General features: G+C 37.7%; 2 protein-coding genes across 2 annotated transcripts; both read left to right on the top strand.

The window, feature by feature from the left end:
- Positions 1–4,374: 4,374 nt before the first annotated feature.
- LOC128264531 (uncharacterized) lies at positions 4,375–5,162 on the top strand. The gene is made up of 2 exons (XM_053000050.1): positions 4,375–4,855; positions 4,934–5,162. Exons 1-2 carry the CDS (start codon positions 4,593–4,595, stop codon positions 5,160–5,162), a joined length of 492 nt encoding a protein of 163 aa, XP_052856010.1. The 5' UTR covers positions 4,375–4,592.
- Positions 5,163–9,398: 4,236 nt separating this feature from the next.
- Positions 9,399–11,662, top strand: LOC128264510 (innexin inx6). Its single transcript, XM_053000023.1, has 2 exons — positions 9,399–10,200; positions 10,830–11,662. Exons 1-2 carry the CDS (start codon positions 9,526–9,528, stop codon positions 11,577–11,579), a joined length of 1,425 nt encoding a protein of 474 aa, XP_052855983.1. The 5' UTR covers positions 9,399–9,525; the 3' UTR covers positions 11,580–11,662.
- Positions 11,663–23,308: the final 11,646 nt, after the last annotated feature.

A 23,308-nucleotide genomic window follows, 5' to 3' on the forward strand; every position in this document is an offset into this window, starting at 1 on the left:
TTAAACTTTCTTCAAAAGCAAAGCAATAGCGTATATCAAGTTTTTAAACACTGATTTATTGCAAATTAAATAATAATTTTACAATTTTACATTTAATAAATATCAATACAGATTTATAGATTAACCATATACTTATTTTAAATTGTTTTAAATATTAATTCATGTGAATTACACGATGTGTTTTACAAATATCAGGCGGAGGATATAATGCATGCTAACGAAATTATTTATTTATTTTTTAGAAAAAGACCATATTTATTATCGATCTTAATGGTTCATTACATTATTTAAGGTTCAACCCGACATCTCGGGATAGTGATAGATTATGCTGGTATAGGTACATGGTATATTTTCCCCGTTACATAGTTTTGCACGGATATAACATGCCCTCTCACTCCCCGGGTAGCGCGTATAAAAACTGAAACAAAAACTTACAACAAATTACAAATAACGAGCCAAAACCCCAGTCTAGCGCCGGACAGGCGGCAAACCGGAATAGATTGTGGGGCACTGGGGTGTCGGGCGGTTTGTACTAATAGAAAATCGTGTGGGAAATTCCACCGCCAGCCGGCCGTCGGAAAACTAACTCAGGAAACGGGAGACGTGCCCTGTCAGCCGGCCATTCATTAGAGCTAATTAAACGTGATCAGAACCCAAACCCAAACCCAAGCACAAACCTAAACCCGAACCCGAACCAGAACCAGAACCGGACCGTCGGGCATTATCCATATTCGTGTATGGTCAGTTGCAGCAAAGCGAAGTCGGTGCTTACATAATGAATAGAAAAGTATCAGCTAATATTGATGAAAACAAAGCCAACAGATAGTTATGCCCTTAAGCTTGGGACTGGCCATTATAGTAATGTTCTATTTTACTCGAGGTGTTTTTGGCTTTTGATTGGGAATCAACAGTTTTTAATTAATGCTATTCGACTGTGGATTAACGCTTCCCCAACCATCTTAAAAATATATGCAAGATAAAGTTATTCGCACACCATAAAGTATTTTATTTTACGCAAATTAAAGTAAAAATAGAAGTCTAGTTAGGTTAGTTATTTGTAAAAACTCAGTTTTAAGTCTCATGTAACAATTAAATATTTACAACTCTTTGTGACTATCGCATTAACTTATAAGGTCCAAACTTGTAGCGTTAGGATGACATTTTATAATAAAAAAACACCGTAATTTGTAAGCCAACTATTTTCTACTTAGCACCAGGAAAATCTTAGGATTTTTTCCCTTTTTTTAAATTATATGTTTATATCTATCCGGCAAAATTATTACGAATACTGTGAAAACGTGTGACGATCAATTATAAATAATACAATAATAAGAATAGAAGCTGCAATGCTAATATTATTAAAATCAAACTTACATTTTTATATGTATTTATAACAACTACTCGTGTATATATTTTATTTATAATTAAATAAACAAGAAAAAAAGCAAACTTCGGCTAGCCGAAGTTCATATACCCTTGCAACTATTGCTAAAATTAAAAATTCTTGAAAACATTAAAATTATCATTTACTTGCGTATATGTTTAAAAACATTGAAGCCATGATGATTTGCCCCTCAATTATTCGATTGTTCCTATGGAAGCTATATGGTTCGTTTTCCGATTTAAAAAAAAAAATGAAAAGCGTAATTCTGAACTGTCAAATTATTAATTAGTCAAAAAAATTCTAAAAAAAATACAAAATAAAAAGTTAAATTTATTGAAAATTTTTTTTTTTATATTTTTATCGTTTCCATGGGAGTTTTATGTTATAGTCGTAACCGTAATTCTGAAATATTTAACCATTACTATATGTCAAAGAATGCTATAGTTGTCCGATCCGACTCGTTCCGACTTATATACTACCTGCAATAGAAAGACAACTTTTGGGAAAGTTTCATGCAGATAGCTTTAAAACTGAGGGACTAGTTTGCGTAGAAACGGACGGACAGACGGACATGGTTTGATCGACTCTGATAGTGATGCTGATCAAGATATATATACTTTAAAGGGTCGGAAACGTCTCCTTCACTGCGTTGCAAACTTCTGACTGAAATTATAATACCTTCTGCAAGGGTATAAAAATAAACTAAGCAAGTGGTTTTGATTTCCTGCATTCAGATACATATTCTACAAGTTGAAGCCCGCTCGTTCTCAATTATTCTGTGTAATATGCCAGTTTTATTTGGAGTTCATCTTCATTGTTGCCAATATCATATCAAATATGTTCATCATGCGCCTCCGTTTGATTGCTACTAGAATTCAGATAATAATTAAAGCCCCCTTTTCTGTCCACCACTCCTTATCTGGCACGCCTAGTAAATAAATATAATTAGCTGGGGACTGGGTGACTGGGAAATGGAAGACTGGGAGACTGGGAGACCGGGAGACTCCATTCGCATGTGTTCTGTGCGGCACGCAAAATGAGATGACACTAAATCAAAGTTATTCAACTCACGTCGTTAAGTCATTAATCGAACAATGCACGGCAGGAACATGTCGGGCCACATACGCACACTGCTGCCGAACACACTCGTAACATATGCTGATATCGTCGCCTTAATTTAACTCGGCCTCTCGGCCTCTCGGCCTCTCGACCTTTGTCTTGGCCAGCGACATCATATTGACGACCATCTTGGCACATAATAACGGGCTGGGACCATGATGATGATGATGATGTGGCCTTTGAGGTGAGCAATGTCAACGCGGGAGCCATCACAGAGCACGGCTCCCAGAAACTCCTACTCCTACTCCCACTCCTACTCCGAATCCTGCGTCCTGCCTCCGACTGTACAATGCATTATTAAACGCATAAATTTCGATTCAAGTGGCCGGGAGCCCCCAAAACAGACGGTCCTTGGCCTTTCGGGGGCAGGACAAAGGGGGGAATTCCCTTTCGAATGACGACGATGGTCGGTGAGTGGTCGCGCATTTCAAGTGCATTTGACAAGACGCCCGATGGATAAGGATGTGGATGGCGGTGGATGGCGGTGGATGGCGGTGGATGGCGGTGGATGGTCCGAAGGTGAACAGGACAGACAACCGCAGATCTCTTTAGAATGCCCCCTGCCCAGCTATCATGCCCCATTGGCCACGAGAATACTTGTAACTTAAAGCGATTTGCGCTTTTTGAGACACAAGTAAGCGGAAGCATCTCAGTTCAATTGTAACGAATTGACGAAAAACTAGCCATTTAAAACAAGTGGCCACTTGCCTCGCACTAGCATCATCGGAGAAACAATGATTTTCTTGAAACAAGCCAATATTTCGTAGCCACAAAAATTATCGCGAATTCGTCAGCAAGAAAACGTTTTAGGTATAATAAATTTATTTGGTATCTGATTAAGAGGCCGAATGAGAACGCGTGTTCTTGTTCAATAATTGAGATCTCAAATTCCCGTTTAGTTTCACATATTTATAAACAACGTTTTATAACCATTAACTTGGTCGATCAACCTTAAATAAAATATTATTTAATAAATAAAATAAAATATTATATTATTTATTCTAAAAATATTACTCTTTAGCCAACCATTAATGTAAATACATATATTTGTTAAAAACCGTACTGCTGCTTTCAATAGTTCACAAATTTAAAAAAAAAAAAAAAAACAAGAAAGAAAGCAAACTTCGGCAAGCCGAAGTTCATATACCCTTGCAGCTATTTAACCATTACTATATGTTGAAGAACTAAAAAAATAATTAAGAAACAGCAAAGTTATAATTTTTTTTAAACTTATTTTTCCGATTGTTCCTATGGAAGCTATATGCTATAGTCGTCCGATCCGGCTCGTTCCGACTTATATACTACCTGCAATAGAAAGACAACTTTTGGGAAAGTTTCATGCAGATAGCTTTAAAACTGAGAGACTAGTTTGCATATAAACGGACGGACAGACGGACGGACAGACGGACATGGCTGGATCGTCTCTCCTAGTGATGCTGATCAAGAATATATATACTTTATAGGGTCGGAAATGTCTCCTTCACTGCGTTGCAAACTTCTGACTGAAATTATAATACCCTCTGCAAGGGTATAATTAACAATCATTTTAAGCATTGTCAAAATAAATTTTGTTTTTCGAGCTGACATGTTAATTTGCTAACCATTGTCATCCATTGTTAAATCAAATTCAGTAATTAAATGCCATCAGCTTAATGTCGCATAAATTATTATAAACGTTTTGGAAAGTGACAGTATTTGGTTTCTTTTATATCACCCCCGAAAGTAGCGATTTAAATCACTAATTGTAACTTATAATTTTTTCAAAGTAAACTAAAAGCTAAGCGATAAATTAAATATTAATTCAGAATATAAACACACCATCAAATCACAGCAGGCTGATAACAAAAAGTTTTTATATGTTCGTGCCGGACTAACAGTTTCACCTTCAACGTTGGACTAAAACAAAAAACAAACCCATCGCACGCCCATAACATCGGCAATTATGGAAATGAGTACGAGCCTCGTTAATTTTCGTAAAATCGTAGCCAGCTTTAACAAAGTTTAACTAAATTGGGCATCAAATTATTGAGAGCCCGCCTAAGCTTACCCGAGGCGGAGCCCGTCCAGCTGCTTTAGCTTTGCCATATTTATGCACAAAAGTAAGCCACCATCGACCATTCACCATCGACCATTCACCATCGACCATTCACCATCGACCATTCACCATTTACCAGCCATTGACCATATAGCAGTCACCGCATTCAGGAGTTACATCCATGGCAGAGGGCGTTCTCCCACTGGGGTAGTGAGAAATGAGACTGAAAATGGAAATGGAAATGGAAATGGAAACGGGAGTCGTCATCGGGCCACGGCCACTGTCGAATGGAGAAGTGGCAACTGGCGAATCGCCCGGTAATAGGATTATGCCTGGGCTCCATCAAAGCCAAAACAACCGCAACCACGCATAATTGTTAAATTTATTTATTTAAGCACGAAATGCGTGGCCATAGCCCGACGCAATGCTCGCACTGAAAAACGCGGGGCGGCGCCATCCGTCCTTTTGGCCATCCATCCAGCCATCCATCCAGCCATCCATTCAGCCATCCATCCAGCCATCCATTCAGCCATCCCGTTGAAAAAGCCCCGAAAAGCCCGCTATTGCTGCCGGCAGTACGGCAAACGTTTTTCGGTTTTTGTGGTCAATGAAAAATCGCTTTAAATAATGCATTTTATTTAAATAAATATTTAAAAAGCTGTCAGCGAACTTTTATGGGCTCCGAATGGGCTCGCTTGGGTGGAGTAACCATTGCATTGGGTGACTATATCAGGATCAGCACCTGGCTGCGATTGATTGGTGTCGGTTAACGGCCCTTTGTGTTCGACAATGGCCAAGTGTTGAGTGAAAGAAATCTTCTGTTCGACTGTTTTGCATTTTTAATTTTTTAAATATAACATTAAGACAATAATAAAACAATATATTGAAGGTAAGAAAATTAAATGCACAACCTTGTATGCCCTTAGCTAAAAAATGAAAAAGCAATTAGTTAAATTAATGCCATAAACTAATTAAAGCATAAAGTCGAAAAGCTTTTATCATAGTTTGGACGGGGCAATCATTATTTAATTACACCTATAATCTTAAACAAAACTGCAATGTGTAGTGCTCCAGAAATGTGGTTCCTAATGAGTCCAAAGCAGCCAGGTAATTTTTGCCAACGCAGTGACTTCTTCATTTGGTTTCAATCCGCTTACACTGCCTCGAATCATATTTCATTTTCATTCCCGTTTTATTGCCAAACAATCAATAAGGAGGCGATGTCCAGGGGACTGGGCAATCGGCAGACACGAGAAATTATAATTACAATTTGGCACCGTATACCCGCCACGGCCAGCACTAATTAGTCTCCTGAGCGTGTTCTCCGATTCCCGATCTCTGATTATTGTAAATCTCTGGTCACGCACAAACGAAACAATTCATAAATTTAATTTTTCTGCGAGAGTTGTGGTGCAAATGGGGCAAATGGGGCAGGACGGATGGACGGATGGATGGATGGATGGATGGGGATGGGTATGGGGATGGACGCGGTGTGGAACTGGGACTTGGACGGGAGCAGCCGATGCTAGAATCGCCACTTGACACGTCGCAGCCAGCGAATTCCCACAATAAACATTTGCACCGGCGAGGATGATGATGATAATGTTGATGACGATGTATTTGCTGCCACCCCACCAACTGCTCACTATAATGATGATGATTACGATGATGATAATGATGATGACAACAACGATGTGGGTAATGACGCTGATGACGACACACCGCTGGGAATTATTTGTATATGCAGTCATGTAGCATCGATTAATCATTTTATTATTATTGCCATTCGTTGGCGTTCCCATAGCTCGTGATCCTCATACATACGAGTTTTGAAAAGTCCGGAATCCGGACTCCGGAATCCGAACGGCTAGGTACGGATGGCATCAGGAAAGCTGCGCTCAATTGATGGTTTCACAAATCAGGCGAGCAAGATTCGTTGGTTCGAGGATGTTCATTAATACGACAGACGTTCATTCCATGGTTTTCAAAAATGACTGCGCCAAAATGGCGAACAAGTATCTGGCGTACAATGGTCCATTCACAAAGTTACAACCACTGGTTGAATGTATGGAATTTATAAGCTGATTTATATACAAATCGGACGACATTACAGTCATTATTAATTTGTACTTTCAAATCAAATTACTAATATTATATAACATCCAGAAATACATGTTTTTCTGTGATTTTGTACATAAATCAGAAATAACAGTTATTCAATTCTTTTTATACCCTTGCAGAGGGTCAGAAGTTTGCAACGCAGTGAAGAAGACATTTCCGACCCTATAAAGTATATATATTCTTGATCAGCATCACTAGGCGAGACGATCTAGCCATGTCCGTCTGTCCGTCCGTTTCTACGCAAACTAGTCCCTCAGTTTTAAAGCTATCTGCATGAAACTTTCCCAAAAGTTGTCTTTCTATTGCAGGTAGTATATAAGTCGGAACGAGCCGGATCGGACGACTATAGCATATAGCTCCCATGGAAACAATCGAAAAAAAAAAATAAAAAAAAATTAAAACTGTGCTGTTTTTTAATTTTTTTTTTATTTCTTCGGCATTTAGTAATGGTTAAATACTTCAGAATTACGGTATAAATTTCATCAAAATCGGACGACTATATCATATAGCTCCCATAGAAATAATCAATAATATATAAAATAACTACATATCTAATAATTGAGCTTCAAATCATCATAGCTTCAATGTTTTTAAACACATACGCAAGTAAATCTTAATTTTAATGTTTTCAAAAATATTTAATTCTTGCAATAGCTGCAAGGGTATATGAACTTGCCGAAGTTTGCTTCCTTTCTTGTTTATTTTTATACCCTTGCAGAGGGTATTATAATTTCAGTCAGAAGTTTGCAACGCAGTGAAGGAGACGTTTCCGACCCTATAAAGTATATATATTCTTGATCAGCATCACTAGGAGAGTCGATCTAGCCATGTCCGTCTGTCCGTCTGTCCGTCTGTCCGTCCGTTTATATGCAAACTAGTCTCTCAGTTTTAAAGCTATCTGCATGAAACTTTCCCAAAAGTTGTATTTCTATTGCAGGTAGTATATAAGTCGGAACGAGCCGGATCGGACGACTATAGCATATAGCTCCCATAGGAACAATCGGAAAAATAAATGAAAAAAAATTATAACTTTGCTGTTTTTTAATTTTTGTTTAGTTCTTCGACATATAGTAATGGTAAAATATTTCCGATTTACGGTTTAAATTTCATCAAAATCGGACGACTATAGCATATAGCTCCCATAGGAACAATCGGAAAAAATAAATGAAAACAAGAAAGAAAGCAAACTTCGGCAAGCCGAAGTTCATATACCCTTGCAGCTATTGCAAGAATTAAACATTTTGAAAACATTAAAATTATGATTTACTTTCGTATATGTTTAAAAACATTGAAGCTATGATGATTTGCAGCTCAATTATTTGATAGTTATTTTATATATTTTTATTATTTCTAAGGGAGCTATATGATATAGACGTCCGATTTTGATAAAATTTAAACCATAATTCTGAAATATTTAACCATTGCTATATGTCGAAGAACTAAACAAAAAATTAAAAAACAGAAAAGTTATAATTTTTTTCATTTATTTTTCCGATTGTTCCTATGAGAGCTATATGATATAGTCGTCCGACTTTGATGAAATTTAATCCGTAAATCGGAAATATTTAACCATTACTAAATGTCGAAGAACTAAACAAAAAAATAAAAAACAGAAAAGTTATAATTTTTTTTCATTTATTTTTCCGATTGTTCCTATGGGAGCTATATGCTATAGTCGTCCGATCCGGCTCGTTCCGACTTATATACTACCTGCAATAGAAAGACAACTTTTGGGAAAGTTTCATGCAGATAGCTTTAAAACTGAGAGACTAGTTTGCATATAAACGGACGGACAGACGGACAGACGGACAGACGGACAGACGGACAGACGGACATGGCTAGATCGACTCTACTAGTGATGCTGATCAAGAATATATACACTTTATAGGGTCGGAAACGTCTCCTTCACTGCGTTGCAAACTTCTGACTGAAATTATAATACCCTCTGCAAGGGTATAAAAAATTATAACTTTGCTGTTTTTTAATTTTTTGTTTAGTTCTTCGAGATATAGTAATGGTTTAATATTTCAGAATTACGGTTTCAATTTCATCAAAATCGGACGACTATAGCATATAGCTCCCATAGGAACAATCGGAAAAATAAATGAAAAAAATTATAACTTTTCTGTTTTTTAATTTTTTGTTTAGTTCTTCGACATATAGCAATGTTTAATTATTCAGAATTATGGTATAAATTTTATCAAAATCGGACGTCTATAGCATATAGTTCCCATAGAAATAATAAAAATATATAAAATAACTATCTAATAATTGAGCTGCAAATAATCATAGTTTCAATGTTTTTTTTTAGCACATACTCAAGTAAATCATAATTTAAATGTTTTCAAAAGTATTTAATTAATGCAATAGCTGCAAGGGTATATGAACTTCGGCTTGCCGAAGTTTGCTTTCCTTCTTGTTTTTTTTAGTTCTTCGACATAAAGCAATAAATAAAAACAACATTTAAATACCTTTCAAACTACGCAGAGTATTAAAAAAAGAACTGAAAGAACAGATATTTGATTATCACATTACCTTATAAAACATTGCAATTTAAGTTTGAGCTTTAACGCGTTCTTTTAATATGTGTGTGTATTAAACGAGTAATCAGATGAAGATTCATCGATGAAAAGGTGATGAACGGTACTGCAGCGTACGTGTACAACGAAACTAGTGGTTATAATGTATTGAAAAGTATAACGGGCTTGGCAATTTCTCAATCGAAGACCTGGCAACTCTGAGTCATGACGTACAGTGAGAACATAGCTGTCACACAAAAGTCCGGACAGCTAACAAAAATCGCAGCAAAGCAAGCTAGCGCTTCACGTAGACGAAACGAACCAAATTGAATACTCTGGAGTGAGCGATGTACGCAGCCGTGAAGCCCCTGTCCAGCTACTTGCGCCTCAAGACGGTGCGCATATACGACCCGATCTTCACGCTGCACTCCAAATGCACCATCGTTATCCTGCTAACGTGCACCTTCCTGCTGTCCGCAAAGCAGTACTTCGGGGAGCCGATCCTGTGCATCAGCTCCGAGAAGCACACGGAGTACGTGCAGTCCTACTGCTGGACCATGGGCACCTACATCCTGGCCGCCGAGGGCGGCACGAAGAGCACCAGCAGCTGGGACTTCGCCTTCCACTCGTCCTCCGCCGTCGAGCCCTTCAACCAGAGCAGCCTTCGCGCCCTGGTGGCCCACAACGAGCAGTACGCCCGGCTCGTCTCGATCGCCGAGGGCGTCGGACCGGAGACGCGCGGCGTCACCAAGCGGCTGTATCTGCGCTACTATCAGTGGGTCTTCATGATTCTGCTCTTCCAGTCCCTGCTCTTCTACTTCCCCTCGTTCCTGTGGAAAGTGTGGGAGGGTCAGCGCATGGAGCAGCTGTGCTGCGAGGTCGGCGACGCCCTCATCCTGGAGGCCACCTACCGCACCCGCCTCCAGATGCTCACCAAGTACTTCCGCGCCCACTTCGCCTCCATACACTGCTGCTACTCGATCAAGTACGCCTTCTGCGAGCTGCTCAATCTTCTCATCAGCGTGAGTTACATCATTTTTAAATCCAATTCACACAAGAATCGCCAGGACACCAGGGACCAAGTATGTTAGTTATACTTGGTCCCTGATGTCCTGGCGATTTTTTTTTTTGTCAAAGAAAAACATCATTGATTGAAGTTTATAGCGTTATAAGACATTCTTAAATATTTATTCTTTCTTATTAATATGAATGTGTAAGGTTATCATTCATTCTGTTGTGGTCAAAACATATTCTCTGTCTTATATATTTACTTCTATATTAACAGTTATTTTTCTGGTTCTATTTAAAAATAAAAAGGTTAAATTAAAAGGAAAGGCACTAGGAAAACCATCATAATACCATAAACAGGTCACCAAGAATTTTCAAATTAAAACTTAAAACTGAATTGTAATACCTGCCGCTAGGGTATAATGAAACATAAACTCAAATTACTTGCAAACCATTACCATTCATGCCCATAGTTTTTGGTTCAAGCTAACATTTAAGACAACATACAATGCACATGATGGAATTTGTGGGACTATCACAGAATAATGCTGGAACAATGTCACAATGTTAATAACGTTATTTGCTAAATAGAAAGGCAGAAAAGTTTCCAGTTTTCATTTTTACATATTTCGCCTCTGTGCAGCTTCTGAACTACTGGCTGATGGACGTGGTGTTCAATGGGTTCTGGCACAAGTACATACACGCCCTGGCCGCCATACCGGTTTACGACTGGAACCTGTGGAACCTGATGACGTCGCGCGTGTTTCCCAAGGTGGCCAAGTGTGAGATGTTTGTTTACGGGCCGAGCGGTACTCCGAATGTCCTGGATATCCTGTGCGTGCTGCCGCTGAACATTCTGAACGAGAAGATCTTCGCGGTGCTGTACGTGTGGTTCCTCTTCATCGCAATGCTGGCGGCCATCAATATCTGCTACCGCCTGGTGCTCTTCTGCTGCGCGGAGTTGCGCCTCCAGCTGTTGCGCACGCATCTGCGCGGCATGCCAAAGGCGCATGTGCGCGAGGTCCTTGCCAATGCAGGATACGGCGACTGGTTCGTGCTCATGTGCGTGAGCATCAACGTGAATCCCTCGCTCTTCCGGGAACTGCTCGAGCAGCTCTACATCAAGCAGATGCAGGCGCGCTCCATGGACCCATCATTGGTGGTCAAGCATTCTTCGCAGCAACTGTCGCAAGATCAATCGCACCCTCAGGCCAAGCTTGAAAAAAGTTGCAGCCGTAATTGCAGCATTGGCCTCGATCCAATGGCCGACCGTCACTCGATTGGCACGGTGAGCACGGTGGAGGCGATGCCCACGGCTCCGACTCTAAATTTAATGGCGCCCAACGAAGAGATCATCAGCATGGATCGCTTCTACCACGAGAGCCAGGCCTAGGATATGGACCTATTCCATTTCCTTGGCACCAATCCAGGACATTTCGATTACTTTATATGCTTGTCATGTTCTATAATGGCCAAATAAATCAATTTAGGATTACTAAAAGGATGGATCGTATTTACCATCAAAAACTATTAAAACAGTCCGATTACCGTCTGCGATTTATTCCCAATTAAAATATTTGAGAATCGGGGGTGGAACAGACATTCTCATCATGGCGTCTTAGGCGCTAACTTGTCACTAAAACTGTTTTTGTTGTTGTATTTAATTTAAAGCAAGGTGTTACCATCATTCTTACCAGTAATTCCCGTTTCTTAAGCTTTATCAGTTTTGCAAATAAGTGAATTTGCAAATTCATCAGAATGCAAATAAAATGCACTAATCAAGATGACAGCGGGGTGACCAGCGGTGTAAATACCAAATACCAGCAGGCATAACAAAAACTTTAACAAACTTACAAAAGTTAAACAAGCCGAGTAAGATAAAGGAAGGGGGGAGGGGGAAAAGTGTACCGTTCGCTCTCGCTGAGAGATGATGACGATGATTGCAAAACTCTTCTCTTCCGCTGGTTAAGCTTTTGTCTGTCTGCCAACAGGTAAAACTAACAACAACAAATTGCGAAAGGGGAGAGAGCACAAAACGGCGCTGCTAACTGTCGCTTGTAAAATGCAGCTCAAGCCTAAGGTACCAGCATAAAAAATAGCTATAAAGGAAATTAAAAAAAAACTGATTAAATCGATTTTATTTCTCTTTAATTTATAAAATAATAACAAATTCTTTGAATTTGAAATTTGATCTTGGCCAAATACCCTCACCATTTTATTAAATAAAAATACACAAACATGTGTCCTTACTCTAAGTCTCCCAAAATGTACATAGGTGATGTAAATTATTCAATATCTTGAAATCTTCAGTAAAATCTCGACTTGTAGATAAATCAGCCCAAAAAAAGCCAACAGTTGAATGGCAGCACTGTCGAGAGCAGGAAGAGGGGCATTGGGAGAGGATGAAGAGGCGACGACAACGCAAATGGCGGCAATTACATGCAGCTCCAGCATCAACAATAACACAACAACAGCAAAGAGAGAGACAGAGAGAGCAAAAGAAAGACGCGGGCAAAGTCAACATCACTTTGTCTGAGGAGGCCAAAAAGAGAGAGTAAGCGGAGGAGAGAGATGGCGTGGGTAAAAGCGCAAAATAAACAAAGTTAATTTTAATTAAAAACCGCAGGAAACCGAAAAAAACAACAAAATGCTAAATAAAATGGGCATGAACGAAGTGGCTCAGCGAAGCCGATGACGATAACGATGACGATGACGCCAAAGGAGTGAGCAGGCAGTCTTACATATGCAACTGCGATAAAGAGGAGGAAAAGAGAACGAGAAAGATAGGGATCAGTGATGACAGCAGGCAATTTAAAAAGCAGGACAAATCTTAAAAAAAAGGCTGAATTTAAAGACGAATAGTAAGAAAGATTTGACACACTAAAATAATGACATTAATCCTTATACGTATACGTAATTATATACATGCCTCTTAAATGTATCACTCATATGTACTGTTGTCATGATTTCTTGAACACTTTTGTCGAAATAGCCCATTTAATGAGATAGAGACGAATTCAAGAAGTAATGATAGAACAGCAATAATATAAAATAAGTACAACTCAAAAAACACCTAACGCTTACAGATGTAATAAGTGGGCATCAACTTGGGATGTCATTGAGTGTAGGCATACCCTTTTGGTGGTTTTATTGAAGACAAATGGAATTTTTAGTTCAATAAAATATACTTTTCTTATAGATTCCGATGTTTCACATTTTAAGGAAAGAGGAAAAATTTAGATTTGCATCGTTTTTAAAGTTCAATAACAAGCAAACGGATCTTTGCATTTCAAACAATTTATCTTCTGAAAATTTCTTTCCAAACAATTGAAATATATTTTAAAGAAGTTGTTTGAGAAATAACTGGTTGTGGCTCAGTTACTTTTCGATATTGTCCCACTTTTCTTTTAAAAGAATAATTGTCCTGAAAAAGGACAAAATGGCAGCACTGACGGGGATAGGCAGACCGGCAGAGAAAGCATGCCTCAAGCTCAAACCGAACAGCTGAATTGTAGGCTGAAACACAACATATTCCCTTGTTCCTCACACCTCCTCAAAGCACCACTCACTAACCACCGCCCACCGCCCACCGCCCACGCACTCCACAGCCACCAATGGATAACCGTAACTGTAACAAAGACACATGTAAACTATTCCGTTTGTCTTCGGCGCTGTTTCTGCCTAGTTTTAATTATACCAAGCAAAAACTTTGCCCGCACTTTGCCTACACCACCATCGCGCCACCACCCACCACCCACCACCCCCTTCGCCCGTCGGCCTAAAAGTTTAAAGTGAGCAACGGTAAACGATTTTTAGCTAACCACAATCCCCAATCCACATGGAAATTACTCAGCCACCGAAATCCTTTCGCGTTTCAAAAGAAACACCTCGACAATTTTCTGGAGGAGTAGCTTAATAAAACAGTGATTGAGATGCCAACAATACTAAAGTCGATAAGTACACTGTAAAAAATATTGGTTAGAAACGTTTTGACCAAATGACGTATTAATTTAGTATTTTTCGAGGCGGATCACGTTAATATGATCGAAAATGTAAGAACTATATTTCGAAAATGTTCTCTTTTTAAAGTCGGAAAAATTAATTGGACAAACAAAAAAAAGTTTAAAAACAACGATGTTTTATTTTATTTTCATTTAGTTTTCCGATTGTTCCTACGGCAGTTCCTACACTTCTGCATAAATCTTAACTTCCTTTTAAAGTTTTGACAAATTCTCCGATAACAATTTCGAATGGATTAAATTAAAGTTAAAGCAAGTGCTGACAATGAATATAAATGTGTTCAATTAGATGACACAAAAAAAATTGTTTCTATTAAGCAAAAATTGTTGAACAAGTGCCAAGCCGTAGCATAAAAATTCCCATGTTCGTTCAGATGCCGAACAAGAAAATTATTCGCTGGGCGCAACTCAAGAAGCTTATAGATACAAAAAACACGAACTTTGTTACTGATTCAGAATTAAGGTTTTAATTTTATAAAAATCAGATGCCATAGGAAAATAATCGGAAAACTGGCATAGCTTCGTTGTATAAATAAATCTATTTCACAATTTTACGTACTACATTTATAGCTGCCATAGAAATAATCAATTAACGAGTATTTTATTTATTTAATAGTTGCAAGGGTGTTTAAACCCTGGCTCGACGAAGATTGCATTCTTTCTTGTTCGATATGAGCCAAACCAGAAATCACTCAAAGCTTCAAAATTGGTTTTATAAATTTCGCAATACATCACTACAATTAGCTGTGCTTCTCCATGTCTAGTACCTCCACCAATCTTTCGTCGAAAAAGATTATAAAGTTAACGGGGGCTGAACAGCTAGCCGCCGACATCCATCCGAACCGTCACCTTGGTAACCCTAACCCCAGAGTGGTTTTCAATGGCGAAGGACGAACAAAGAAAATTTCAAATAAATTAACAAGTTAATTGAGTTTCGTGTTTAGGCAGCGAACGAAAGCGATCCCAACCAGACGCGGCCCGAAACCTCAGAGCAAACCTTATGGCCAATAATCGAGGCAAGTTGGCAGGTGGGTGTCACGACGCCCACATTTGCGGTCAATATATGGTAATAACACTGCAAACAAAAATTATACATTATTTTATTCATAAAAAAATCATAAATAATGTAATTTAATCGGGAAACCACATTTATGGAAAATCAACAAATTATCACACTTAAGTAATTGTAGAGCAACATTGTATGTTTGGGGTATTCTTATATATATAAATATATATTTATATATATTAAATATATAGGCTTAACCTTTTTTTTTTTTTTTGATTTTTTATTTCATATTTAGTAAATGCAGGCAAACAAAAACTAAACATTGGTTAATGGATTCCTTAAATGGTAAATAAATAATGTAATGTAACCGGGAAACAACTTTAATAGACAAAACCAATAATTATCATACTTAAAGAACAGTAGATCAACATTGTGTTTTTGGGGCTTGCCAATAAAAAAAAATTTAATGTAAAAAATATAAACGACTTACCTTTTTTCAATTTGGAAAGTTTTCCATGTTGATGGTGTAGAGTGCATACCTTTTTGATTTTATTCAGCCATCAAAAAGATTCAGTATAACACTTGTATTCGAGTGCAGATATAGGGCACCGCACTCGATGAACAAACTAGTAAATTGAGTGATTTTAGTAATTCATGTTCCCAGCTCTGGATGCCTTCCATCCCAGCGCCAGCTGTGTCCTTTTTAGTCCTTTCCCTGCCGCCGGCGAATGTCCTTGTTGATGGTGTCGATTGCGTTGCGGTTTGTCAGGTGCGTTAAACTGTGCGGTCCTCGCTGCGGTCGCCCGCCGGTTATTAACAATTAACAATTAATGCTAAATCAATAAGCAAACACAACATATTTGAGAGGACGCCCTAGGCTGGAGCTCCGCGCAGAGCGACAATGTCATTTATATGCTAATTAGGTCCAGCTCAAGGAGGTCCTGTCCCGCTGCAACATTTCCAAGTTGATTCCGGCCGCCCGGCGAATTAATTAAACTTTTTCGCACGGCCAAAAGGACGAAAGCCGAGCGCAGAAAATGCAATCCCAATTCGAGTGGCCCGCTTTGGTCCTGGCCTATGTGGGACATGTGCAACAAAATCATTTTTCAATTACATTTTCGAATTTTCGCGTTTTCGCGTTTTCGGTTGTGGTCCGGCATGGTTGGTCCTTTAAAAAGCGACCATGACCACATGCGCCAGGTCTATGGGCGGTGGTAGAAGGACAAGTGCTAAGTGCCGAGTGGGCACTGGCCTCCATGCCACTCGATTGTTGCATATTGAAATGTATTTGCTGCAAAATTGAATCCACGGCATTTTTGCGGATGCGGACACAGAGCATTTTCAATGGCCATTGATCAGAAAACAGAGGTGAGCGCAAATATCTATATATGCATATCGAACAAAAAAAAATCAGCAGAATTTGTCAAGCCGAACTTAATACACCCTTGCAGATATATCAAAAATCTATTGATCTTTAAATCAACAATATTATGACAAACGAATGCATGTGTCGATTCGTTCGTTTGAACTACTTATATATTATATAACTTTAGGCCGAACAATATTTGTATGTGTTGAAAAACAACGAAGATATGTTGATTTTCTATTTTTTTTTTTAAGTTTTAATTGGGTCTTAAAGGACGTCAATGGTTTCACAAAAAAAATTTCTTTTGTTTTATAAAAAATAATTTATATGTCCTTAAGTTTCAATCTGATTGTATCCCTTTTTTAAAAATATGGGCTTGGAAAGTAACTATTCTCAAAATCCCTTTCTAGGCAAATTAAACTAATTAAAAAAAAAAATTAAACATAGTCACATATGTGACAACAACAATTTTTTTTAGATATCTGAAACTGAAATTAAATTGCAATATAGTAAAGACATTTACTTTATTGTTAGGGCTCGATATATATGGCTTATGGTAAAATTATTGGCATTACACAAGTTTGAAAATGTGACCAAATAACTTTTTTCCCACCCACGCAAAGCGGGCAGTTTAAATACGTTTATACTAAAAACATCTTCCTAGATATTCAAAATGTTGCAATTTAAATTACTTTTAAATTCTTCACACAGAATATTTAGACTTAGTTCTTGTCAAACGTTTGAGCTTCTAATATTAAATAGAAACATTGTTTATTATTTATTTTTCTTTTATATTTTGATTTGAAAATTTTATGGGCGCGTCCTTAAAAAAGTAGATTACAAATTGTCTAGAAGCATATATAATGATATAGTAGTGTATAGTCAAGGTGCTCTTCTAAATCTTTCTCTTTAGTTATATTTATTTTAGGCATTACATTTTTGGAATCGTACTCGAACTAGACTTTTGTGATAGGTGTATTGATTGTGGTTTTAATACTGACAATAATTAAATTTGCAGCTGTGCAAGGCCGTTAATCTTTGATGAAAATGTAAAAAAATGTCTATGTCGACTTTAAACACATTTTTCCGTTGTATGCGAAAAACGAGTAAAAATTACAAACCACCGGACCGCATCAAATAGGGCCTCCAAAAGTTGAAAATGCGATCGGATTGCTCGGCTCCATCCGTTGGCTAAACGCTCGACCAGAAACAGCAGCAACAATAACAATAAGAACAGCAGTAAACAGAGCTGATGCAATTGCATTTTCGCAACCCACTCCGGCGCCATTTCGCCGCCCAGGAGCCTCCGACGCCATCACCGGATTCCCCAGCCCACCACACCCATCATCGTGGTCATCATCCGTGCCGTTTTAATCAATTATAATTGCTAGCATTTTTGATTAGTTGGCACCTGCCTCAATCATCAGCAACGTCCGAATGGTCGGAATCGTTTTGGTCAACCGTACACGGCACAGGATGTAGGCAGTAGGCAGTGGGCAGTGGGCAGTGGGCAGTGGGCAGTGGGCAGTGGGCAGTGGGCAGTGGGCAGTAGGCAGTAGGCAGTGGGCAGTGGGCACTGAACTGGTTTGGCAATCCAAAATCTGGGGGGAGGGGTGAGGGGGGTTGGGGGTCGTTGCAGATATTCCAAAATACTCGAAATGGGCGGGCGGAGGGGTTGGCAAACATTTTACGTAATTGCGCACATATTTAAATTGCGTTCCATATTGCACAATACATCAAATTATGGCCAAGAGTAAAGTAAATCTGGCTGACGGACAGGGACAGACGGGCCGGAGACCTAAGGCCAGTTAATAAGTAAGCCGGAGCATTTATCCGGCCGTCCATGACCATGTCCATGTCCATGTCCATGTCCAGGCATGGACTTTGGGCTTGGGCTTTGTCTATCGCACATGCATTTTGCATGAGATTTTTCGGGTCGAAATACTCGGCACAGACTGCACTGTAATTTATTTAGATTGTCTTGGCAAATATTTATGCACGTCGTTTCATTGGTTTATAAATCAATTGCAGCCATTGGGGAATCCCCGGACCCGGCGTCGACCGTAATTAATAAAGACAAATTACCTGAAAGCGATTTCGGATCCGAAATGTCGAAAACTTTGCGGCCCTACTGGCCCGACATGGGATGGATCATAAGGCGGGACACTTTCGTAGCTCAAAGCTAATCCCCTGCCTTGGCTGCCGATCTGGATTAGTTTGAATTGCCGCTCCTCGCATTACGGCCAATTGTCCTTGAGCTGGGCTATAGCCCCCATCACCCGACACCCATCAGCCTATATCCTTGGCCATGGCTGGTTAAGTTTGCAACTGATTTGATTTCATCTCGGACAATTTTCCTGTTGGGCGTCCTGCCACGCCCACAGCTTAGCGCTCCATAACAAAGAGAACGACTTAAAAACACTCCTTCTATTAAGCACATCCCGCAAAAAGGACTTATCGGCACAAATGAGGTCACAAAAATAGCACTGAAAATAATCTGCATTGAATAGTGCAACTTGTCTTCGAAATAGTTTCCCATATTTGGCAGTAGACTTATGTAGGATTATGCATTTTGCGTTTAATAAACCAATGTACCATTAATGATAGTCATCACTTCAACTTAAGTCTAATCTAACACTGAAAAAAATTGGAAAAGTAACAGAATAATATCATCCAAATTTTTATTTTCAATATTTAACTTAAATTTTCAAACATAATAATAAATACAATGCATATTAAATTGCATGATTTCATATTTTAACAATTAAATTGTATGCAAAATATAATATTAGCTTTAAAATAAGTCTTATTTGATTTAAATGTTAAATTGGGTTTAAATTTTATATTAAACACAATTCCAGAAACAGTCAAATCAAATAATTTGAAAAAAATTTTAATACCTTAAAATAAATGAAGTACAAAATATTTGAATTTATTACGGTTTTTTTTTAACGTTTTTTTCCTATGTTTCCTAAACGTGTGGAAATGTTTTAACTAAGTGGTGGATTACTTTGCTACAAATAATGTTTAAACTAACATGCAAAGAATTTAAGAATGCGCATTTTTTATTCTATAGTTTCAATCGGATTGTACATTTTTTTTTGCCCAGTCCACTAATCCAATCTCCGCAGTTGTGGATGACATTACTGCCCCGGTGTGTGTGTATACAAGAAATATTTCACAGGCAATTTCGCATCGCCCACGCGTGACGTCTTCGCTTTGGTCCTGGCATTGGTCTGGTCCTGTGGCTCCTGGCCGGGGACATCCACTATTGTGCATACACAAACTCTAATAAAAAATTCAGTTCACGTCTCGAGCACTTATTGATACGTGAGCATAGATGACACACGCCCACACACATCGGATAAGTAGCGCATACATATGCATAAGGTCCTTATAAGGAGGGCACACTGGGGCACTGGGCAACTGGGGGACAAGGATATCGACAAGGGACAGCAAGTGGCCATGAAAAATGGCCAGGAGTCAAGACACCGATTGAGAAAAGGACTCGATCAATGTCAAGGAGACGAATCAATTTTGGCGTTAAGTCACAATCACAGCGGATCCAATTAAGAACCAAAACCCGATAAGAGTATTATAGAAATATCACTATCATGTCAATTTTCTGCCAAAATGATATGCTTCATCTTACCACCAGTAGAATATTCTATAATGTTGTGTTTTTGCTAACGAAGTGAGACGATTGTGCTCTTTTCGGCGGCTCTATCAATTCTTCGGCTTTCTAACTATCATTATAAATATCGTATATCGAGAATAGCATAATGTCCGGAATTCTAGGTATTCTTGTTTTTAAAAATCACATCCAGTACTTTGCAATACAATGTTTGTATATTGTAGCCATCTAGCTTAAGTGTTAAAATACTCAATAGAATAAGAATGCATAAAATCGATTGTCATTTAGTAAGGGTCTAATATTATTTAAGTTTGAATGTGCATCCTTTGTACCTTTACCCGTATAAACATATTTTGAAGACAGTAAAACAGCTTTCGACCAGTATATGTCATTATTCCAGCTATTTTTTGCGGTTTTAAGATTATCACATCAGGCCAAGAAATAAAATCTTAAAGATCAAATAACCTCTTGCTCTTAAAACCGACAGAAGGACATCTCAGTTTATTTCTAAAGTAAAAGAAAATTAATAGATAGTTTAAACTTATATCAAGAGTATAAGCCGTCGTGTCTAAGCCGTTGTGTCTAACGCATAAATTGGTATGCTATTAATTTATTCAGAAATTTAAAAAGAAAATGGCATAGTTTTTCGCAGGCTGAATAAGGTGATTTAATTTGTAAAAATTCGCTCGCCTAATAGAATTACAAAAATATTGAGCATTAGAGAAGTTACAATTTTTTGTTCATTTATTATTTTTAATATTCCGATTGTTTTCATGGGAGCTATATGATATAGTCGTTCGAATTTGATCATATTTAAGCCGTAATTCCAAAATAATAAACCATCACAAAAAATTAAAGAATTATACAAAAAAAAATAAAAAACAGCAAAGTTATAATTTGCAGCTTGATATACCCGAGGCAGGAACTTTTAACCCATGGAATATTATGCCTTAAAAATGTTATTCATTTTTTGTATTTTGCAATTTTTAAAGCCAACACCCATTTGCAACTTTCAAATTTGACAAATTTTTTTTATGTTTTGTAAGTATTTAACTATTTAATAATTTGTCCTCAAAATGTCATTTAAATTTTAGTTTGTATTAAAAAAGAAGAAATAGACGACTGTCTAGCGTCCTTACTAAACATCTAAAACGCGTTGTTCTCGAAATGGCATCTCATAGCTTGAAAAGCACTTAACAGTTATTTTTTTAATTTGACAGGCAAAAACATTTTATAACCATATCCACAAAATCTACAAACTTTGCAAATTTTTAAGGTTAGGGAAAATATCTATGCCATTTGTTCACATGAAATAAGATTTAAGGCACAAAATCAACTTAATGCTGTTGGTTCTTATAGATTCATATATGAATTTTATTTACAAAAAATTAATTAAGTGGTAACATGTTAAGCAATTTGTTTTTATATGTTTGTTTTCCGTTTACTTTTAGCCAAAAATTTGTTTAATTTGTTAGCAAACAGCAATGAAGAGGACTTATTAATTTGTGATTATGACGACATAAATATAGTAGATAGCATATGCCTTTGCGTATATAAATGTACATGAAAAGTACATATGTATATATACTGTCATTTGCGACACAAATCAATTAAAATTATTTATCCAAAAGCAATAAATTGTCATAATTAATCTTATATGCTGTTACCCTTTGACGTGACACAAAAACAATAAAGGCAAATACAATGGTTTTGCTGCAAATATTAAAGGATAAAGTACAAAGAGTTGACCAATTTGCAGTTTTGTGTGTCTTGTATTACCAATTTACGAAAAACTAGAAAGCAATTTGGGTAAATGGTTTCTTAGCCTTTCGCTTGTAGAGAACTTTACCTTTGCTAGTCACTGCTTAGAGTTTTTTTTTTTTTGGAATTCTGTTGTGTAAGCAACTTATCTGAATTAACTCTATAATTCTCTTTATATTCTTCAAAATTGTCAACAATATAGAGCACTGTAATCTAGCTGGAGAACATTTTTGTACTCTATGGATCGAAGTTGCTTCCTTCTCCGATTACACACTTATTTACTGACTTTACTTTAACAATATACCCTTCTATCTCATCGAGTAAGGGGTATAAATTATTTTAAATTTGATATCAATTAAAATGTTGTGAAAAAGCGGACAAGCGTTTATTCCGCAAATGCCTTGTAAAATGTGATATTTGTACATTGAAAATCGAAGTAGAATGTTTAAAGCATACTTTTATACACATTTTCAAGTGATTTCAAATCACTAGAGATGTCTCTGGCCATAAAAGGGAAACATGGGGCGAGCACACAAAGAGTGCAACATTTTGGTAAGGCCACTTTGCGACATTTTAATTTAAATGCTAATCAGTTGCCAATGGACAAAAAAGAACAAACCTATCCCACCTCGAGTGCAGTTCATGTTCCTGGGTGTACGAACTTGTGTGCCTGGGTGTGTGAGCAGAAATTGCAGCTCATTTGGAGGTGGAAAGCTGTTCTGGGTGGGCCGAATGGACTGAATGGACTATGTACTATGGACTATGGACTGGATGGGCGCAACAGCAACAGCGCTGCAATTTGTATTTAAAATGTCGGCCATTGTGGATTAGCTGAGACAGAGGAGCAGCCAGGAGCACGTCAAAAACACGACACTGGAAAAAAAAAAGCCTACTGATGCTCAAGGAAACCACATTCACAACAATTTTGTTCCCTTTAATATTGTAAGGTCGTCGTTAATCACATATCTATTCCAAAATGAATCTGCCAAAATCTACCCAGCATATCTATACTCGACATATTTTATATTTTTTTTTAATAAAATTGTCCTTAACTTATTAACAAATTTTTTAATATATTAGACATATTTTCTAAAGGAATTTCAATGCACTAAAGGGTTTCCTTTTAAACTGAGGAACCATTTTCTAAGTTTGAGCGAAATGAAATTTGAAATTTCCAAAGGTTTTTCCTTGTGTTCTGGTCAATTTACCTAACGAAAAAGGAAAACCGCAAGAAACATTTGGAGTGCAATTTTTTTGAGTGCACTTAATACGCCCCAAACACCTTCGAAAATAAATTATAATTCAATGCAGTCCCAGCCCCATTGTTCTTTTCCTC

This window comes from Drosophila gunungcola, unplaced genomic scaffold (assembly GCF_025200985.1).
Source record: "Drosophila gunungcola strain Sukarami unplaced genomic scaffold, Dgunungcola_SK_2 000072F, whole genome shotgun sequence".
In the NCBI taxonomy this organism is placed as follows: domain Eukaryota; kingdom Metazoa; phylum Arthropoda; class Insecta; order Diptera; family Drosophilidae; genus Drosophila; species Drosophila gunungcola.